At 39.2% G+C, this 17,861-nt stretch overlaps 1 protein-coding gene across 5 annotated transcripts; it reads right to left on the bottom strand.

Annotated features, from left to right (window-relative positions):
* Positions 1 to 337: 337 nt before the first annotated feature.
* Positions 338 to 17,199, bottom strand: LOC106162153 (nuclear receptor subfamily 2 group F member 1-A). Of its 5 annotated transcripts, none has more exons than XM_013539327.3 (4): positions 16,967 to 17,199; positions 12,679 to 13,233; positions 11,603 to 12,133; positions 338 to 3,068 (listed from the first exon to the last, which is right to left on the bottom strand). In XM_013539327.3, exons 2-4 carry the CDS (start codon positions 13,184 to 13,186, stop codon positions 2,794 to 2,796), a joined length of 1,314 nt encoding a protein of 437 aa, XP_013394781.1. In that variant the 5' UTR covers positions 13,187 to 13,233; positions 16,967 to 17,199; the 3' UTR covers positions 338 to 2,793. The 5 variants fall into 5 exon arrangements, with proteins under 5 accessions (XP_013394781.1, XP_013394782.1, XP_023930901.1 ...); XM_013539328.3 differs by lacking the exon at positions 16,967 to 17,199 and adding an exon at positions 13,597 to 13,725; XM_024075133.2 differs by lacking the exon at positions 16,967 to 17,199 and adding an exon at positions 13,375 to 13,541.
* Between the last annotated feature and the right edge of the window lie 662 nt (positions 17,200 to 17,861).

The raw sequence follows: 17,861 nt of genomic DNA, 5'->3' as shown, positions 1-17,861 counted from the left end.
AAGATACGTATTGGTTTGCCAAAAGGAGGCCAAATGAATTTGGAATACAGTATATTTTCCTCGATCTGAATTTCTCTTGTTTTTGCATCATGTATTCTAAATTGAGTTAAACGTATCCCGTTTGCCGGTGACTTGAGTAAGCTGACACTTCGCCACAGAAAGTGATTGGATTCGGCACCTCGAGGTACCTCGTGAGACCGTGCCATTGGGATACAACCCTAGGGCATTGGCCCGCCCACCAGCCCATATAAAGTCAAGCGTGACTGAAGTATCAACCTTAACTGTTACCCCACCGGCAATTCAAAGAAACATTCTCCGAAAAAATAAACAGCAAATGTAGAGTTTTCAAACTCAGATTTTAATGAAGCAACAGAAACATGGGAAATGCAAAAGATGATTGTTGTAAGACTTGAAAAGTCGTCTTGGACGACACACTATTCCGCAACACAAAAATTGAGAAAAATAAAGAAACAAAAATTAACATTTAGTCTTCGTATTAAGAAAAGTCTCCTTTCAAATGCTGATAGCAATTCTTAATAAACCTATAGTAGTATGAAGGTTCTCCACTGAAGCGGTCAAGGCTCAGCACTCAGAAATACAAAATCACTTAATAATAATAATGAGATGGGAACACAAGACGAGAGTGGCAAAGCTAGGGCAATCTGTGAATGTTTCAATTACAATATCTAAACATATCTACGGGATACAATATCTCTGATATTTTTTTCTATTACAGAAACTTAGCTTCTAGTGCCAACCTGTCTAATTGCGTGTTTTAATATAACCAAATACGGCTGAGATCGTTAGTCAAAATTACTATATTACTATGGCCAAGCCATACTCACTTCACATCCAACAAAAATTTCGGCCACACTACGTGCGCAATGTTTTCAATGATACTATTCAACTTTTCCTTAAATACATTTTACGAATTGAGTGAGCACCAAAAATGAGAATAATTCAGCACGAAATTATGCCGCTGACGAGCGCCTTGCTACCCGGCCAGCCTCGCTTGTTGTTATTTATCCACAATTCCAACAATTCAACCGTAATCCTACCAATAACAAACAAATAATCTGAGCATTTTCTCCTTCGCACAGCACTTCAGTACAAATATTTTACCAAATTGTGTCATAATCTCATCGTTGCATAGCTTTAAGCTATAGCGTGCTTGTAGTCTTCCCTTAGAGGACAAGGTATGACGCAATCCTTAATCAGAAATGTAATGACAGAAAATACTAAAAGTTAAGCAAAACTTAACAAAAATGCTGGTTGTGCAACTAACTTAAAATGTCTTATGCAAGTCTTGGTTTTGAACCACATAGAATATAAACGACGACACACAAACATGAAGATATATAATAGATAATATATATTGATGTTTTCTGCATTGGCCTTGCTATATATAGACATTTTTCAACACCTAATAATCTACTCTGCATTTGAAATTTCGTACATATAATTATCTTATAAACAAGGTCTCTTATTTATAATAATCAAATATTTACTTACATAGGTAAATTAAAAATAAAACATTATATCTATCTTACACATATAGTGGGCTTCTAAAATCCTGGAAATTCTCATTTTGGTTAAGTGCTATATCACCGTCATATATAAAGGGTTTTGTGACACTTCGGTTTGTTTTTAAAATGTTGTATGTGGCTGTCTAAAATAGAAGACTGAAGCAAGTGATTTTGTCCCTGATATCTACGTCATTCATTTAATGGTAGGGGACTTGGAGAGAGCATTTGATACTGTCCATCTTTGCCACGAATCACATCAAACCAACAGTTCCTATCTTAACAACTGACACGATTATCAACACAATATTCACCTATCAGTTTCTTGTCCATCGTTGTAACACTACACACAAACACTGTCTAAACAAACGGTACTCAAGAATCTGCTAGACGATTATGCATTCAAAAAAGGTTTTGGAACCTTTGTTTTTATCATTAATTATTATTTAATATTAAAAACACCGATGTTTTATGTTACACAATGAAAACATTTAGTAAGTGTTCAAAACACACAAAAATGTGAGTGATAAAAAGTAAACTTTTCTTTCCTTTTCAAGGCAGTGTGTAACTGTAAGTCAGCTTGCACATACTTCTCACCCTTTATCCTTCTTAGAGACCTTCTATAGTCTTACCGAACGTTTTTTGCCCACTATCTAGGCTTAAAAAGTTCCTTGGACCACGTAAAGTTTGCTGTTACACAGCATCTCATCTTACAAATATCTTGCAGATTATTCCTTGATTCCAGTGTTTGCTTCGTGCATGCACTTTTCAAGCATCCAAATACTGCTCTCTCCGCACATGAAAAAATGTACAATATCTCGCATCTTAAATTCAGTTAGTAAAAAACATGGCTGCCATTGGATCAGTTGAAGATGTCGTTCCTGCTCCTTTTATGAAAGACTACTTGGAAATGCATATAAATATCAAGGTCTGATTGTTTTGGGGGTACCCTCAACATCCCCATGTGTAGTGAATTGTGCAAACAATATTATTAACTCCTCTCCAGTGGTTGTTATGCTAAAGTGGCACATAGGGTAGAAGTTTTTATTATTATTATTATTATTATACGAAGTGACGCCTTGTATTGTACTCTCTGTGCAGAAATGTTTCCATTCCATTAGACCAAAGCCTGCAGTAAGACATGATCAAAATGGCCCCCTTCTTGGCACCGTTCATTTAGCGCATGCGCCAAAGTTTTGAGCTTTCTGTCAAGTAAGAAAAATTCTCAGAACGATGGAATTCAAAAGAATTTTTTAAAGTTTGGCCTCTTCTATTGAATAGCCATATAGGGCCAATTAAAAGACCCGCCACTTAAGAGCATGTCCCGTATAAGAGTCTCAATTGGAGTTTTCCCTACCAGTCGTACAAAGAATAACTGTTCAATAACTTGGGCACTGACAGTGCGAAGCGAGGGTAAGCGTAGTAAGAGCTTACCGAAGCGAGTGGGTTGGTTTGGGTACTGACTGCGAACGTACTCTTCCAAAGCACACTGGGATTTTTCTTGAAGGCTTTCGATATGACCTTGATCGGATAGGCCGCAAGCATCTGGAAAAATATAAGAAAATGTGAAATATTTACTAATTCATTTCAATGAGTCGTTATTTATATATACTGTTTAAAATAACATCTCAAATAAATGAAAAAATATTCACATTTTAATTCTCTCCTTTATAAGAAAAACAATGCACTTACATTAAATTATTCTCTCTCTCTTTAATATAAAATTGCTTTGAGTTCTCCTTTACTGTTCTGTAAATATTTTAGTTTAGCGGTCAACATTGGTTATATGTTTTCATGGATTTGTGACTTTCAGATATTGAGATTAGATTGATAAAACACACACACGCTTACATCAACATGCAATCTAGGGCATGCACGAGACAAGAGATTATTATAGCCCGGGTGCATGAGCATATAAATCTATTTTTCATCCATTTTGTACGTGATTAACATCGCCTTTTAAGGTTCAAGCTTATTATTTTTCATATTATTGGATACATCCTGAGGCTCGATGAAAATGAAAGCTGTAAAGTTAGATCATTTATTTTCCTGGAAATTTGTCTGGATTTGTCACAAAATTAAGAGGGGTAAAGTTCGATAGGCTGAGTTAGAATTTTTCGAACCATACCGATAGAGCCTATCATACACAAAGCGCAGTTTTGATTAAAAACAATACCCCATAAATATCGGCATCGTGACAATATTATATTTGATATAACTTGCCCAATTTTTTTTTTTTTTTGTATTTTTCATGTGTAGTTGAATAATATATTTTCTCATCACATTGTTAAAAATGTTATATAAAGAAAATATATAATCAATAATAAAATATCCACCCATATTTTAATGCCTCTTTTTATTTAATATTTGACATGTTGAACCTCCAAATCATTCCAAAATGTTTCTCTCCATGCGGGTTCTAGCTATTCTTATATTCTCTGCCATAAAATACGTCGTTTTTCTTTCAGAGTGAAAAAGAGAATGAAAAACGATCTGTCGACGTATTGTAAGCGCACAGTGATGAAGCAGACGTTGGTTTGAACTTGACACTGTCCACAAGTCAGAAAGGTAATTTTCATGTGAAACGACTTCGACACAAAAGAGCTCGACATTGGAGCCATTAAAAACTACAGTATCATCAAACGAGGATTTACGATGAAATTCTACAGCCCGCAAAAATACGATGTATAATCATAGATAATGGTCACGTGAATCATAACTAAAATTACAATGTGGATTAATGACAGAAAATGTTTTGTAACTTTAAAATTTCTAACTATTACTAAATTTTTAAGGCAGTAAAGGTCAACAAATAAAAAGCATTTCCTTTTTTGTTTACCTTTTTTCATTCTAAAGTCGACAAAACAATTTTGAAAATGTGCGTGTAAAAGGTCTATTTATGCCCTTTTATACCCAAATCATCTCCTTATACAATAGCATTTATATTAATACATTTTTTACAAAGTTGTAGAAAAAATACAGTGCCATACTGACAGGGTATTCTATTATTTTTCTCTAAAATAAAAAATGCCAACCACTATATATTTCAGACTCTATTCTAATTTATTCTAAATTGTACAAAAATAAATTATAATACAAAAACGTCCATTTTAAATAAACAACCTCAAAGGTGTTATCAAACATAACAGAAAGGAATCATTATCACACGGGAGTTTGTACCTGGAAGACCACAGAAAAGACACCCACTGTTTAATATCCTCATGTTTACTTCATTCTAAGTGGTTTTAACCAGAGTTGACAAAGTATATTCTCTTTAACTGCCACAACTATGGCCTGGTCTTCCAAATATTACCCAATATGGCGGAACTATGACTGCCAGACCACTTCAAGGTTAGTGCCATTGTATCGGGACCCTTGCTTTAAAAAAGTAGGGCAGACGTGCTTAGACATTCAAACCCCAAAATTAAACATTAAAAAATCAATAACTGATTTGCATATTGGATTTTAAGGAAATTAAAAAATATTCTTCTTCGGCGGTAATAGAACAGTGAGTGTGGCATGACCATTTGGGTGCAAATGATTTTGTATCTATTTCACGGTGCAATCATTTTAAGGTTTTAACGATTATAGCAGAACTACGGTGACCAAGGTAAAACTGTGAGCCTGCCTGAACTGGTACCGAGTGAGTCGCGGGGTAGTTTATCAGATTCGATACGTCTGGTTCTAAGCAAACACAAGGTAACGGCCTTTAGTGATAATGATTAGCTCGACTGATATGCCTGGCCGAGTTGCATACACGCAGGTGTACAAATGTTTCGTACTCCCATACTTCATCCACTAAACACCCTTTAACTACGCAACCATGACCCATTTTGTGGTCAGAAAGAAAATCTGAATAAAAATTCGCCTTAGTTTACAAAGAAATAATCTTCAAAAGGTGAGAGATCTATGAGGAGGTAGTAGGGGAGAAATAAGGACTCATTTGAGTATGTTATAATGACTCGGTGGTGTTGGTTTCAGTCGAATAATCCAGTAAAACCGTAGATAAGGCAGAAGCAGTCTATCCATGGCCCAATCGGTGACACCACAAACACGTAGAAAGATAATACCCCTTTAGCGCAATTTAGAGCAATGGCGCTTACTCTGTTTACCCCTTAGGATTTTTTCTAAAAGAAATAAACGCAAAATGTGGACTGGAAATTCAGAAACGACGCCGCTTGAGGTCTGTTTATATAAAGGCGACGGATTTACTTTTGTTAAATTCATTTTAAAACCTAGGTGCATTTGTCAGAAAGCCGGATTGTTACTGCTTACCTTTTGTCAGACGTCAAAATAATAAACAAATAAAAAAATTCCATCTCGTTACAAGCTTATAAATAAAACATAATGTTTCGGCATTACATGGATTGTGCTTCACTCTAAGTGCGTGATCTTTTGAGTGCAGCGTGACCTAACTACGATCCCGATTTTCATTTATGGAAAGACGTGGCCCCTATGTATTATTAACTCTGTTGTTCCATTACTTATTACATGTCATATTGCCAGTCTCATCAAACCTCTGACACTGAAGTTGCAATTATAGGGGTCCCATAAAATTTTCAACCAGGTTTGCTGGTGCTGTACTACAGTCTGTCAGTTATCGATGATTTTCTTTTTTTCCGTTAGAAGGTTGGACGCACAGCAGAAAGAGCACCTAATCACGTATGTAATCTTGTGTAAGCGAGACAGTTTTCACTTGGCAAAGTCTTTATAATTGTCCAGTCGCTTTTCCAATTTGCTCTCTAATCTGTTGCAATTAATTAATACAAAATAAATAGAAAATAGTAAAGGCGCGGCGGAAGGATTTTGCTCTACGGGCACGACTCGATGTGTATACATTGAACCCTGCACCAAGTCAACCCGGGTCCACACAGTGTGGTAAAGCGCCCAACAGGGATAGATGTTACGTTAAGTTTTACTGATATGTCACTGGCTTTTAGCCCCCGATGTTTTTTATTTCCAATCCCTTAAAGCGAAAGGAAGCTCTCCGTTCACTTCAATCAGATTTTCAGCTCGAAATAAAAGGAATCTCATGCGATTAGAAAAATGCTTCGAGTTGATCAGCAAGCAAAAGCTACGCCGCCAATGAATCACGGACCTCAAGCAGGGGACAACCAGGTTGTATATTTATAGCGAGCTGCACCTCTAGTTAATCACACATAGAAAGAAAGAGAGTTTAAAAAGAAGCGAGTTTGATTTTAACAAATATGTACACAGGTGCTGGTGGAGGTTTCAAGAGGGCTCAAATGCAGGGGAACCCCAGTTGCAATATATCGCATGACGCCCTGTGAGCACACTATTTGCAACCTCTCGACAATTGATCAACCCTTACTCCACATTACATTAAATATATACCCTAACTATATTTACTTCCTCTGCCTGATACAACATTTATAATGGCCTTTGGCTCGAGGCCACGGACTGTAACCCCGGTTCACCGAAATGTTTTCCTCTTGTTTTGAGCCGGGGATAATCGCGCTAGAGTTTGCACACTAGGTTTTATAACAAAGCTTTCCTGTCTGAGGGGAAGAATAACTGATATTTCGGAAGGCATTTTAAATGCCATTTTACGGACTTGGGTAAAATTTCATCTCTTAATGCACGGCGCTTACGCCTGGAAAAACAATTTCACGCGTTTGATGCTAAACAGAGCTGCCAATTCCAAGGCCGTTAAAATATTTTTTGAAAATCTTGACTCTCTACGAGGTTTTACCAAATGAGTCTTGACACATCAAAAACTAAGTCTTTTAAGACCTCGGGGGCACTATTCTTTACTGCTTCTTTTTATTCCAAAAGAGGACTCTCATTGAGTCGAGTGAATTCCTTCAAATATTATCATCTGGTCTGACCTGAGATTTTTATTTACTCTATCCACAGCAGCCATTGTGTTTTTCCCTTTGCCTGTAACGATTTTTGTAAATTGAAAAAAATACTCAGTGACCTCCTCTAGTTTTGGAATATCAAACACCACGTGCCAACCATTTCAACTAGACTCGGCATCCGTTTCTCTCTCTTTCTCTCTCTCTTTCTCATTCCAAAGCTCCCCCTATTTATAAACGTAAAAAATACTGATTGAGCTTAAGAGACTTAAGTTATCTTGTTTTTTTCCCCCTTTTTTTCTCAGCAAGACTTTGATATCACGTTGAGGACTCTTTCTTATTCAAGTATTGTCCGTTGCAGGTCGCTCTTTAATCAATTCATTCATGATATTGTGTCTCAAGTCGTCAGGCAGAGGTCAGGTTGAAGGGTCAGCGCAGCGTGCCCCCTGTTGTACTACTCTTTCTACGAGACGTACGGGCGGGAATTACAAAGATTTGTAATAAGACAACACTTATACTCATTCCTTATATGTTAAAGAGAAAATATATAACAGAAAATATTTCCTCACACAGAGAATAGTTCCCAGCTTTTGAACAAAAAATTAGTGTTTTTGTGTGTGCGTATAGTCACTAAAAATATTGAATTAATATTTGCTTCAAATTATAAAATCCCCTGCAATTATGTGACAAAAGTAGTCAAATTAGTACATAAGTTAAATGAACTTAAGTAGACAGTGAAGGAGTGAACCAAACCCACTTCTTGTTGCCAGAGCCGGTCTGCCAGTCAAGGAAGGGCCGGGTTAACCTCCGCTCCAGCCGGAGGCCCTAGTGATTTTGTGAATTCGAGCCACGGTTAATAAGCAATGTGTCAACGACAAACGCTGTCATGTTCAGGACAAGTGAACAATATCCCCTCTACATCGGGAACGTTGGTGGATAGCACGTTTTTTAGAAATTGTATCGTTAAATAAAAGGTATGATTTTCTGTCTCTTCAGTTTAGGGCTACATATTGCCATTTCGCGTGACACTAAAAGAAAGAGAACTCGGCAAATCGCCCTCTGGGTGTGTGCCTTTACCTTCAGGGGATTAGTGAGCTGTCTTTTATTATTTGTGTCTCGGAGATTAAAAGGGAAAACGTTGTAAATGATTGAATATTTTTTTCGATTGATACCCTGCCAATTAAAATAAATAGAGCATTCACACATTTTACCACAGTATTACCGAACGGGGATTTGGGAAATAAACCACTAAAATGGCACTTAAAAGGGTTTATTAGGTCGGGAACGGAGCTCTGGCACGTAGAGGCTATAGCTGCACGGAATGACTCCGCTGAAATTCTACTTCCCTAAAAAACGTATTTTTTTCACGCTGTATTGCTTCTGGTAGAAAATAAACTCGTGTACAGCAAATCTTTACTCAGTGGGTCTCCAATAAGATTACATGACTTTTTCTGACCATACTGCGAAAGCTAGAAACGATTCTACGCCAAAGAAGAGAAGTACGTTCTATTATTTTTATACTGCAGGTTTTACCTTAGGGTTTTCGGGTGCATACACCGAGCTACATATAGCAAGCTCAGGATATCATGCGGATGCTGCCAAGATATTTGCAAGAATATCTGGGGCAGAGATAATTGACGCCACACTAAGAAACAGTGACAAATTTATTGCCGAACATTCGGTGCAATATTTTATTTAATAAAAAATGAAATAACTCCCGTCTCAGTCGGTACTCTTAAGATGAACTCAAAGATTAAAAGTACGCCATGACATTATAGTACAGATCTTAACGATACGGCGACTCGGTTGTCTTTAATATATACTCGATAAGCAGGGAAAAACGACCGTGGCACATGCACGGAAAGACTTTTCTTCAAGTGAGATAATGAGTGCAAAAATTCTAAAAGGTCACTGCTCCTGTTACAGTGGCTGAAAGGTAGAAAAAGATGACTTAATGCAATCAAAAATTATTAAGCTATATTTTTCGTGTGAATATCCTTTCAACAACAATGCTTGTTTAAGATTGCATGTAAACTTGCCGGTATTACGCATGCTGGAGTCTCGTAAATCCTCTGATTAGCAGTATCAGAATCAAGTATTTAATAATTGGTAAATGGATGGAGAGGAGTCTTTGATATTGTCATGTGCCTTTCGTTGAAGAGTAAAATTCCAATTCATCCAGAATATGTCCTATTTTCCGTAGCCAGAGTGCATAGAACTATACGATTTCACTTGATTCAATGCGTTTCGTGTGGTCTTAAAAGTCAATTTGTAGTGCCATGCTAAAAGCTAACGTTAGGGAGAAAAGGAATAATCTGCGATCAAATGGCACGAAAGAAATTCATTCACAGCAAACTGCTCTACGTTTTTCACTGAGAGTTGTAAAAACTGCCCTGAATCATGCGTGAGGTGATTACAGTTTTTGCCGGAATAACACAACAAACGTGTTAGGGCTTCTTTTTTCAGCTAAGCAGCCGTAACCCTGACACACTTTGGTGTAGTATAGCAAATAGAAACAGTAACAGCCGACAATCACACCGATGTTTATACTTGAGAATAACATAAGAAGGATTCTCTGTCGTTACCCAAGGCAAGAACTGAATAGATACCACCACAATTTTCATCGTCATATATTGCTCAATATTGCTTCACAAATTATATGCGTCCCACATATGCAAGGTACAACTCAGTTTGCGCACAGATGATATTAAACAGCGGTTGGGGAGGCCGTATCATTATCATCTCCCCTTGAAAAAAAAACGCCTGGTTCCAACACACAAGGGAGACTATTCAGAGGCCTCGCTGACTGCCTTTTTGGAAAGAATTGGATCAGTGCACACGACGTGGAGGCTGATTGTTCCCACGCCGGACTTTTAGTGGTAAAATGAATAAAAAAAAGAAAAAGGAAAAATCCCAAAAATACTGCTTTACATATCAATGTCAAAATAGTATCGTGGTGATTTTTAAAACACTCCCTGTGATATATTTGGCTGGCCTGAATGTAAATCTCGGTTCGGATTTTCATTAAGTAATAGTATGTGCATTTAATAATTCGGGTGATCAAAACTGTAAATAATATTTTTATGGTAAATTTTGATGTTGATATATCACGGAAAAATATTTTTGACACATTGATAATCTTTCACGCTTATTTTATTCCATATTTTTTATTCATTGACGACGATTAATAGCATGACATTCAAGTCATTAATCTGTCAGAAAATCTCGAATTCCTACTCCAATTTTTACTTCATGTAACGTTACACATTCATCAATCACCGTAGTATTGTAGTTTTCATTGAAGTCACTCCAAACTATGTTTTTATTTGCCGTAGATAATCCCGCCTTGTCCTCGAACTATACGACCGACATCAAGGTGATTAAAAAACTCCACGTTCTATTGTGTAAATAATGGTTTCTTATTTCGTTTAGGGGTAAGATTAATGATCACATAAATGGCTCCGAAATTAGTCAATAATTAATTATTTAAAGGCAAACAATTTTAGTTTCCTACAAAACAGGTGATATGGTCGTTCAAGCAGAAACGCTAGAGTAGCGACGGGAAACGGAATATTTGTTTTAAAAAGTATATGTCACAAGCAAACTTGAGCTGAATTGAAGCCGAGGAGCCTTCAAGCTATCGAAGAGTTAAGATAATATTTCTACCAAATTGTCATATCAATCAAGTTTGTATTTTCTTCGGCTTGAAAAAATTCATTCAAAGGCAGTGGATCGTATAACATGTTCAGGATATTCCTTTCTTGGAGCTCAGAAGTCACAGTAGTATAAACTGGAGTCGGGGGTTTATTTGAGAATGACCTCGAACAATGGCCCACTAGCTAGCGGCTTTTGGGGAAGTCTTTTCTTAAAATATCAAGTGGAAAAATTGTGTCTGATAAATCGGGTAAACATGGGTATAATTCTTTGATAATTTTCGGTGTCTCGTAATTTTTTTCTGACCACAGGCCACGAAAATTAATACGGAGACTAATCCTATTTTCTTTGCGGTAGAAGTCACAGCTCAATTTGTCCTAATCATCCGGGTAAGTGAATGGGATTTTGAGGGTGAAAATATTTGGACACAGTCATAATTTAAAAAATCTTAGCTCTCACATTCATTTTCTTACCATTCACACTGAAGGGAAATAATCTGATGATAATTTTTCTAAAAATAAAAAATATATCTTTAAAACAATAATACTAAATTCAAAATAATAATGAAAATAAATGCATTTTAAAAAATTTGCAAAATGTACCTACCTGAACTGAATAAGACTATTGCCTTTAGACAACTATATTCTGCTGAATCCACGTGAAGAGCTTTTAATTTTTCCACTTGTTCTTGAAAGATGCGGATATGGTCCATGAAAGCTACGACCCTGTCCGCCGCCATTGGGGAGGCGTGGAGGCCGGCAGCAGCTAGAAGGGGGGCCACGTGAAGGGGCATGTTACACTGGGCAGCATTCAGTACGAATAATTCACTCCAACATAGCCGCAACAACGCCACTTGGTCTGTGACTTGTAAGTCCGGAAAGAACGGGATATTTCTCGCCCATTCGACCGCGCTGAACAATAACCGTGCTGCCAGTTCGCAAATATTTTCTATGCCCATAATATTATTGGGCTGCATGCACTGTCCATACCGAGATGTTGGATAGGGTTCTGCTCGTAGCAACATGGATATAAAGCTAGACAAATACGTATGTCCATTGAGTGGATCACCGTTGGTCAGTGCGAGCTGGCCGGGGAAGCCCGGGTGCTGGGTGGGCGGAATGCGACCGCGTTGGACTGCTGTAAGAAAATTGTGAACCAATAACTGAGACAAAAACCCGTATTCACTGTCGATTTCAAAATTCAAAATGACTAAATTTAAAAACACACTGGGACTTAAAGTGAAAATATATGTGCCATAACATGGTGGCTGTTTATATTATGTATCCTGTTTAAAACCTAAATATGACCCAAATCTGTCAAGTCAGGCTTTCTTTTACATGTAAAAAATTAATTTAAAAAAATCTGCACGTCAGTACATCATCAAAAATGAATTACTTATCTCAACGATACATAAACCACAGATAAAATATTTACAAAAATAAAAATAAAGAAAAAGAAAGCAAAAGCAAGAAAGAGAATCCGAGATAAACATTAAAATACACTTGCACTGACGAAGAAAAGAAAAATATTCAAAGTGAGAGACAGAGAGAAACGGAAAAAAGGTCAAACGAAAGGTTGGCCTAGAAAAATACATAAAAATACAGGAGGCCTATATTTTTTATCTGTGGTCAGAGGTGCGTGACCCTAGGCCTAGGCCTATTGCGTTCACCGTGGACTCTCACCTTCTCGTCTCATTCCCGATTTCAAACATTTCTTCAGCCGGCAGTACTGGCATTGGTTCCTATGATGTTGGTCAATGGGACAATTCCTACTGCCTCTGCACGTGTACGTCAGATTACGACGCACGGATCTTTTGAAGAAACTCTTACATCCCTCACACGTGAACTGCCCGTAGTGTTTGCCTGAGCTCTTGTCTCCGCACACCACACACTCGATATGTTGCTGTTTATTCTCCCCCGAAGGCGTCTGTGAACCCGGGGTCTGGCCCTGCTGCTGCCCTTGCCCCTGTTGCTGCTGCTGTGATGGCTGCTGAGGAGGCTGCTGTGGGGTGGTAGGAGAAGTTGGGGTTGCGGGCACCCCCGCGGGTGTTTGTGCCACAGGTTGCACCGGGGTTACGTTGACGGGCACCGGCGGCGGAGGCTGCTGTTGGGTCGGGCTGTTCAATTCCTCGCTGGGATCATGCCATGTGTTGACTACCGGGGTCGTCTGGCTAACGGGTGTCATCGCCATGTTTGTAGAGGTTCAACCGCACAATGCACACTGATCACGACCGCTCTCTGCAAAGTTCAAACAACCACAATTTCAGAAAGGAAACCGTGTCATCTGCTCTTATCTGCCCGACTCATGCCTCGTGCCTTAGCCGGGGAGAAAAGAACCTTAATATGTCTATATCGCTCGCACAGCAGTCTACTACTTACTGTGCGGTGCCCACTATGTAAGCACCTGACTCTACACATGAACTATAAGCGTTCACAAGAAAACGGTCCAGAACACAGAACCACTAATGCCACGGGCCCCACTTCGTGCAGCGGAGTGATTCCTGCTATTTAGGAGCGTGGAGGTACTGACAGATAGCACTCGCTATAGTTTGAACTCTGACATCGGTGTTAAAACTGTCGAGTCGCTATGACAACATCTACCTTATAAGGCACAACGTGTCAGTTAGGTTCAGAGAGCCCATTACGGAGCGACAATTCTAGGCGGACTAGTCGTGGACGAGAGCCAGTAATGAGCGACTGAGAAGCGCGCTAGCATACATTCCTATTGGCTAGACTGCATCGTTTGTTAACCCGTAGAGGTTTGTCAATAATTTCATGCCGATATTCCTCCGCGCAGTATTTACACACACCATCCAGGCGGGTCATGTGGTTCACGCGGGCCAATCACTAGCATGGCTCTAAATGTCACTTGGAAATGTAGGGGTGCTAAGTGGAAGCTACACACACGAATAATAAATTATGAGCGCGTGTGTGGATGGTTTCAGACTGACCCTGGCGGTCAGCTCTTTGACCTAAATGTAATCATTACACTTTTAATTCACAAGCGGAATTTCTAAATTGCGATAACGCACTTTATGTATAACCTGACGGGTGAATACCACTAGAGAAAAAATGTCGAGAGAGAATGAGATATTTCAGCCGACCACTGAAAGTTATGGGGAATATGAGTGGCTCTTTAAATAAAGTGTAAATCTGCCACTTTTAAAACCACACGCGTCCTTCCTTATAAAAATGGAGTAAAAAAAAAACGTTTCTTTATTTACCACCGCCACAGTTTACGATAGCACTGGTACGGCCACCAAAAGTAGGGAACAGATTAAGTCGATTAACTCCGGATATTGAGGAAATTTTTAAAGGAAGCGAGTGTAAATCAAACTCAAATGTGTTGAGAATTAATTCGAAAAAAAATATTTGTTTTAATAATAATAATAATACCTGAAATATTTCGGTTGCCTTTTTTTCTGCGGTAGTTGAACTTGCTCTGGGGACTTATTGTGGTTTGTTTCGACGATGAGTGACTGTCTGAGACGGTGGGAACTCGGCCAGCCTTTTGTTGATCTATTAACCCATATCGCGCATCACTCGATACCCTATTACACAGTGTTTATTGCCCATTACAGGGAATTATGTAATGACCGTTTAGACTGTCTGTATTTGCTTAAGGTGCTTTACTGCTCGAAGTTAAATTTACTTGCGGCCCCCTGTAAGCCGGTGGACCGTAAATAGACTGTCATTAGGGGTTAATCCCGTGTATTTGTCAGGGAAATACTCTAAATCCAGCGACTCGGAACGTAATTTTTGTCGGTCGAGGTATGCGACCATGGCCTAATCTGATCTTAAAAAATAAAGCCAGTCTTTGTTAAATTAACAGTTTGGAGGGCTGTTGAGTTGATTGCGTTCATTCATGGTCACGGCGGGGAATCCATTCTCCGCGTGACAGATGAGAATTTAGAGGGTCTTGTCTGTTTATAGACTCTTTGACCTTGTTGGTTATGAAAGCGACTGGGGCACTTAAACAACCTAGACGGGCCTTCACCTCTGCTCCTCGCTGCGTAACTACAAGTAACCTCTCAGCAGATATCCGAGGTGCAATTTTGAGGCTGTATATTTTCAAATAATGTGAATTTTATTGTAAAATACAGTCGTCAGCCGAGTATTTCAGAAGGCCTGATATCCGATAGTAACTAGGTAGTCCAACACACGCCGAGGAGCATGTTGAAAAATTCAGAAGAAAAGGTTTCTTTATCGTTTATAGGGCAAAGTTCCAGTCATCAACAAGATGAATCGTGTAACCAGATGTCTTGGGGTCGCGCCCTCATCTCTGGGGGAGGAGCCTAAGACGTGCGTTGGAAACTTATCTTGACAACTGATTGGCTACTGCGAAGCCGGCGGCTCCAACAAATACGCGTACTCCCTTTACAATTATTTCGCCTCAGACTCAAACCAATGAAAATAGGCTTTGCACCAGTGGAGTAGAAAATAGCTAAGCAAAATAAAATTACGGTTGATTTAAAACCAGGCCCGCAATTGCATATAAATATTTTGTTTAGGAAATTTTCCTATCGCGCTCTGCGTTCATTTGACAATGCTTTCTAACGCCTTAACACAATCCAATAATAACACCAACTCTACCTTCTGCACTGATACTGTATGGATGGATGGGCCCGAAAGGGGTCCACAGGACGGCGTGATTCTTAAAAGTTAACACTAAGGTGAATAATAAAGCAAATCTTCATATTTTGCACCCAATATAGAGAGCGGTTTTACCACAAAAAGACCGATCGAAAAGTGGGCGGCCGAAAGAAATAGTGATTTAAAAGCAAATGTAAGGGGTATTTATTTTTTATTATGTTTTAGCTTAAAAGGCAGAAGGGAAATAGGAAAGGGGGACTATAAGATTCATAATAATATTAACTCGCCCCCGAGTAAATTAAAAAAATATGACATTCCGAATTGACGTGTAGCAATGACTTGATACGCCTCCTTATCTTTGAGACGAAAAAAAAACTTACAGTGGACATTAAAAAAATCATTACATGGCAACACAAAAAGTGCAAAGATAGTACGTCTGCCTTGGTACCTCAAAAGACATAGGGCAGCTTACACGAGAGCTTAGTCGACGGTAATCCTTTGCCCCTCGGGAAATTGAATCAATGGAAGGGCAAGCTCATATAATATCGGGTCATATTACTTCGGCAAAGGACAACAAAAACTAGTGAAATCGGGCTACCCCGCTCTATTATGGGTTTGCACCCTAACACAAAGGAAAGAAATCAATGCGTTAATGTTGTTTAACCCCGCTTACAAAAGTCACTCCTGACGGAATGGCAGAGTTGACATAATTTTGAGATAAGACCTCATCGTAACTTCCTTAGTACTCCTAAAACATGGCGTCTTGGCCAGAATCGCTAACTGTTTTCCTAGGCACGATGTTGGCTCGACAGAAAATTATCATTTCTATTGGGGCGTGTATGTGCGCATGGGCCTACGGGGAATCCGCAGTATGCCAAGCACGTAGGAAAAAATCGAATAGCATTGAATGAAATCTTCTAAATTCATCTCTCGACGTAGTAGAGCAATTACTGGTGTCATTTGTCGGTCTAAGTCCCTGTGATAGCGTAAGACTTCACTAGATGGGTTTACTACGGCTTACTACCGCTGGCATGAGAGGCCGAATGAAATTCCGTCTTCCTCCATCATACTCTCAAAAAGAAGTATGCTTAACAAAGCTCCTTAAAAGAATCAAACAATTGACCCTAGGTCAAGATTTCTCGCACCGGCTGACCACGGGTATTTACACAGGTCTTCATTTATATATATATATACGACTATTACATGCTCTTGGTTTCCGTGTCACGACTTTCGCCCTTCTGGTCGATAAATCTACAACTTAACATGCTGCTTTACTCCATACAGCTACTCACTTAGTGGGGAAATTTATATCAGTGTCAGGCTTGATTCAAAATTATGGAGGAAGTAAACCGTACGCTACAGTGAAGTACTACGTTACCTGGTTCTCTCAGGTTCGTGACTGAGTGCCAGTCCACGCCGTCGACTTCTTTATCGTGTATTCAAATCCCACTAAGTTTGTTGGATAAACTCAAGTAGTTTGACCTCAGATGTTTGCTAAAGATAAATCCAGAGTGACCCCGAAGACCTGAGGGGCAAGTGAAAGAGTTCTCCGCTGGTAGTAGTAGTAACCACTCGGCGGGCGCCCCAGCTGTGTCACTTGTTGTGGCTTGATATTAGTCCGCGGTGACACCAAGCGGAGTTGACTGTTGACACGCGGCGGCCACCACACTAAATGCACTCTGATTGACAAAAGAGCAAGGGAAGTGACATACCGAGCGGGGCAGCTTCATACACATTAAACTCACGTATTATTTTGACGGGAGTATATTACACCTTTATTTGTATAGCGTGGTTGCGCGAAGATAGCAAAACTCAATATCACAAAGCCGAGTTTACTTAAGAATTAATACTAATTAATAGGTCCAATAGGTTAATTGTATCGACACCCCTTTACGATAACCCGCCGGTGGTCTCCTCGTTACACGGATGACTGCGTAGCGCAACATTTGTATGCTTGAATAATAAAAACGGTGTTTCTGTCATAACTGGGTCTATTCATCTTCAAGTGTCCGCGCAACACTGGACTAAAGCTTAAGTCATATCACTAATGGCTTAACAGCCGCGGTGTAATGGTAATTGCTCGGAGGTGACGGGCCGTGTTGTCTAAGGTGCTATAAACCCTATTTGATCGGCCTAGATAAGCATTTCCCATAGTGCACCAGATGGCAACCGCAACGATCCGGGTCTAGACATAACAACCGCCATTACGTAAGGCCGGTAATTATTCCGATGAACGATCGCTGTTATGTAACCAAGGCGTGCGGATGGATTTT

The sequence above is a fragment of the Lingula anatina genome, chromosome 1, assembly GCF_051362555.1.
Source record: "Lingula anatina isolate TDL-2025a chromosome 1, LinAna3.0, whole genome shotgun sequence".
In the NCBI taxonomy this organism is placed as follows: Eukaryota; Metazoa; Brachiopoda; class Lingulata; order Lingulida; family Lingulidae; genus Lingula; species Lingula anatina.
The sequence above is the reverse complement of the archived record's forward strand: the minus strand, read 5'-3'. Positions and strand labels throughout refer to the sequence as shown.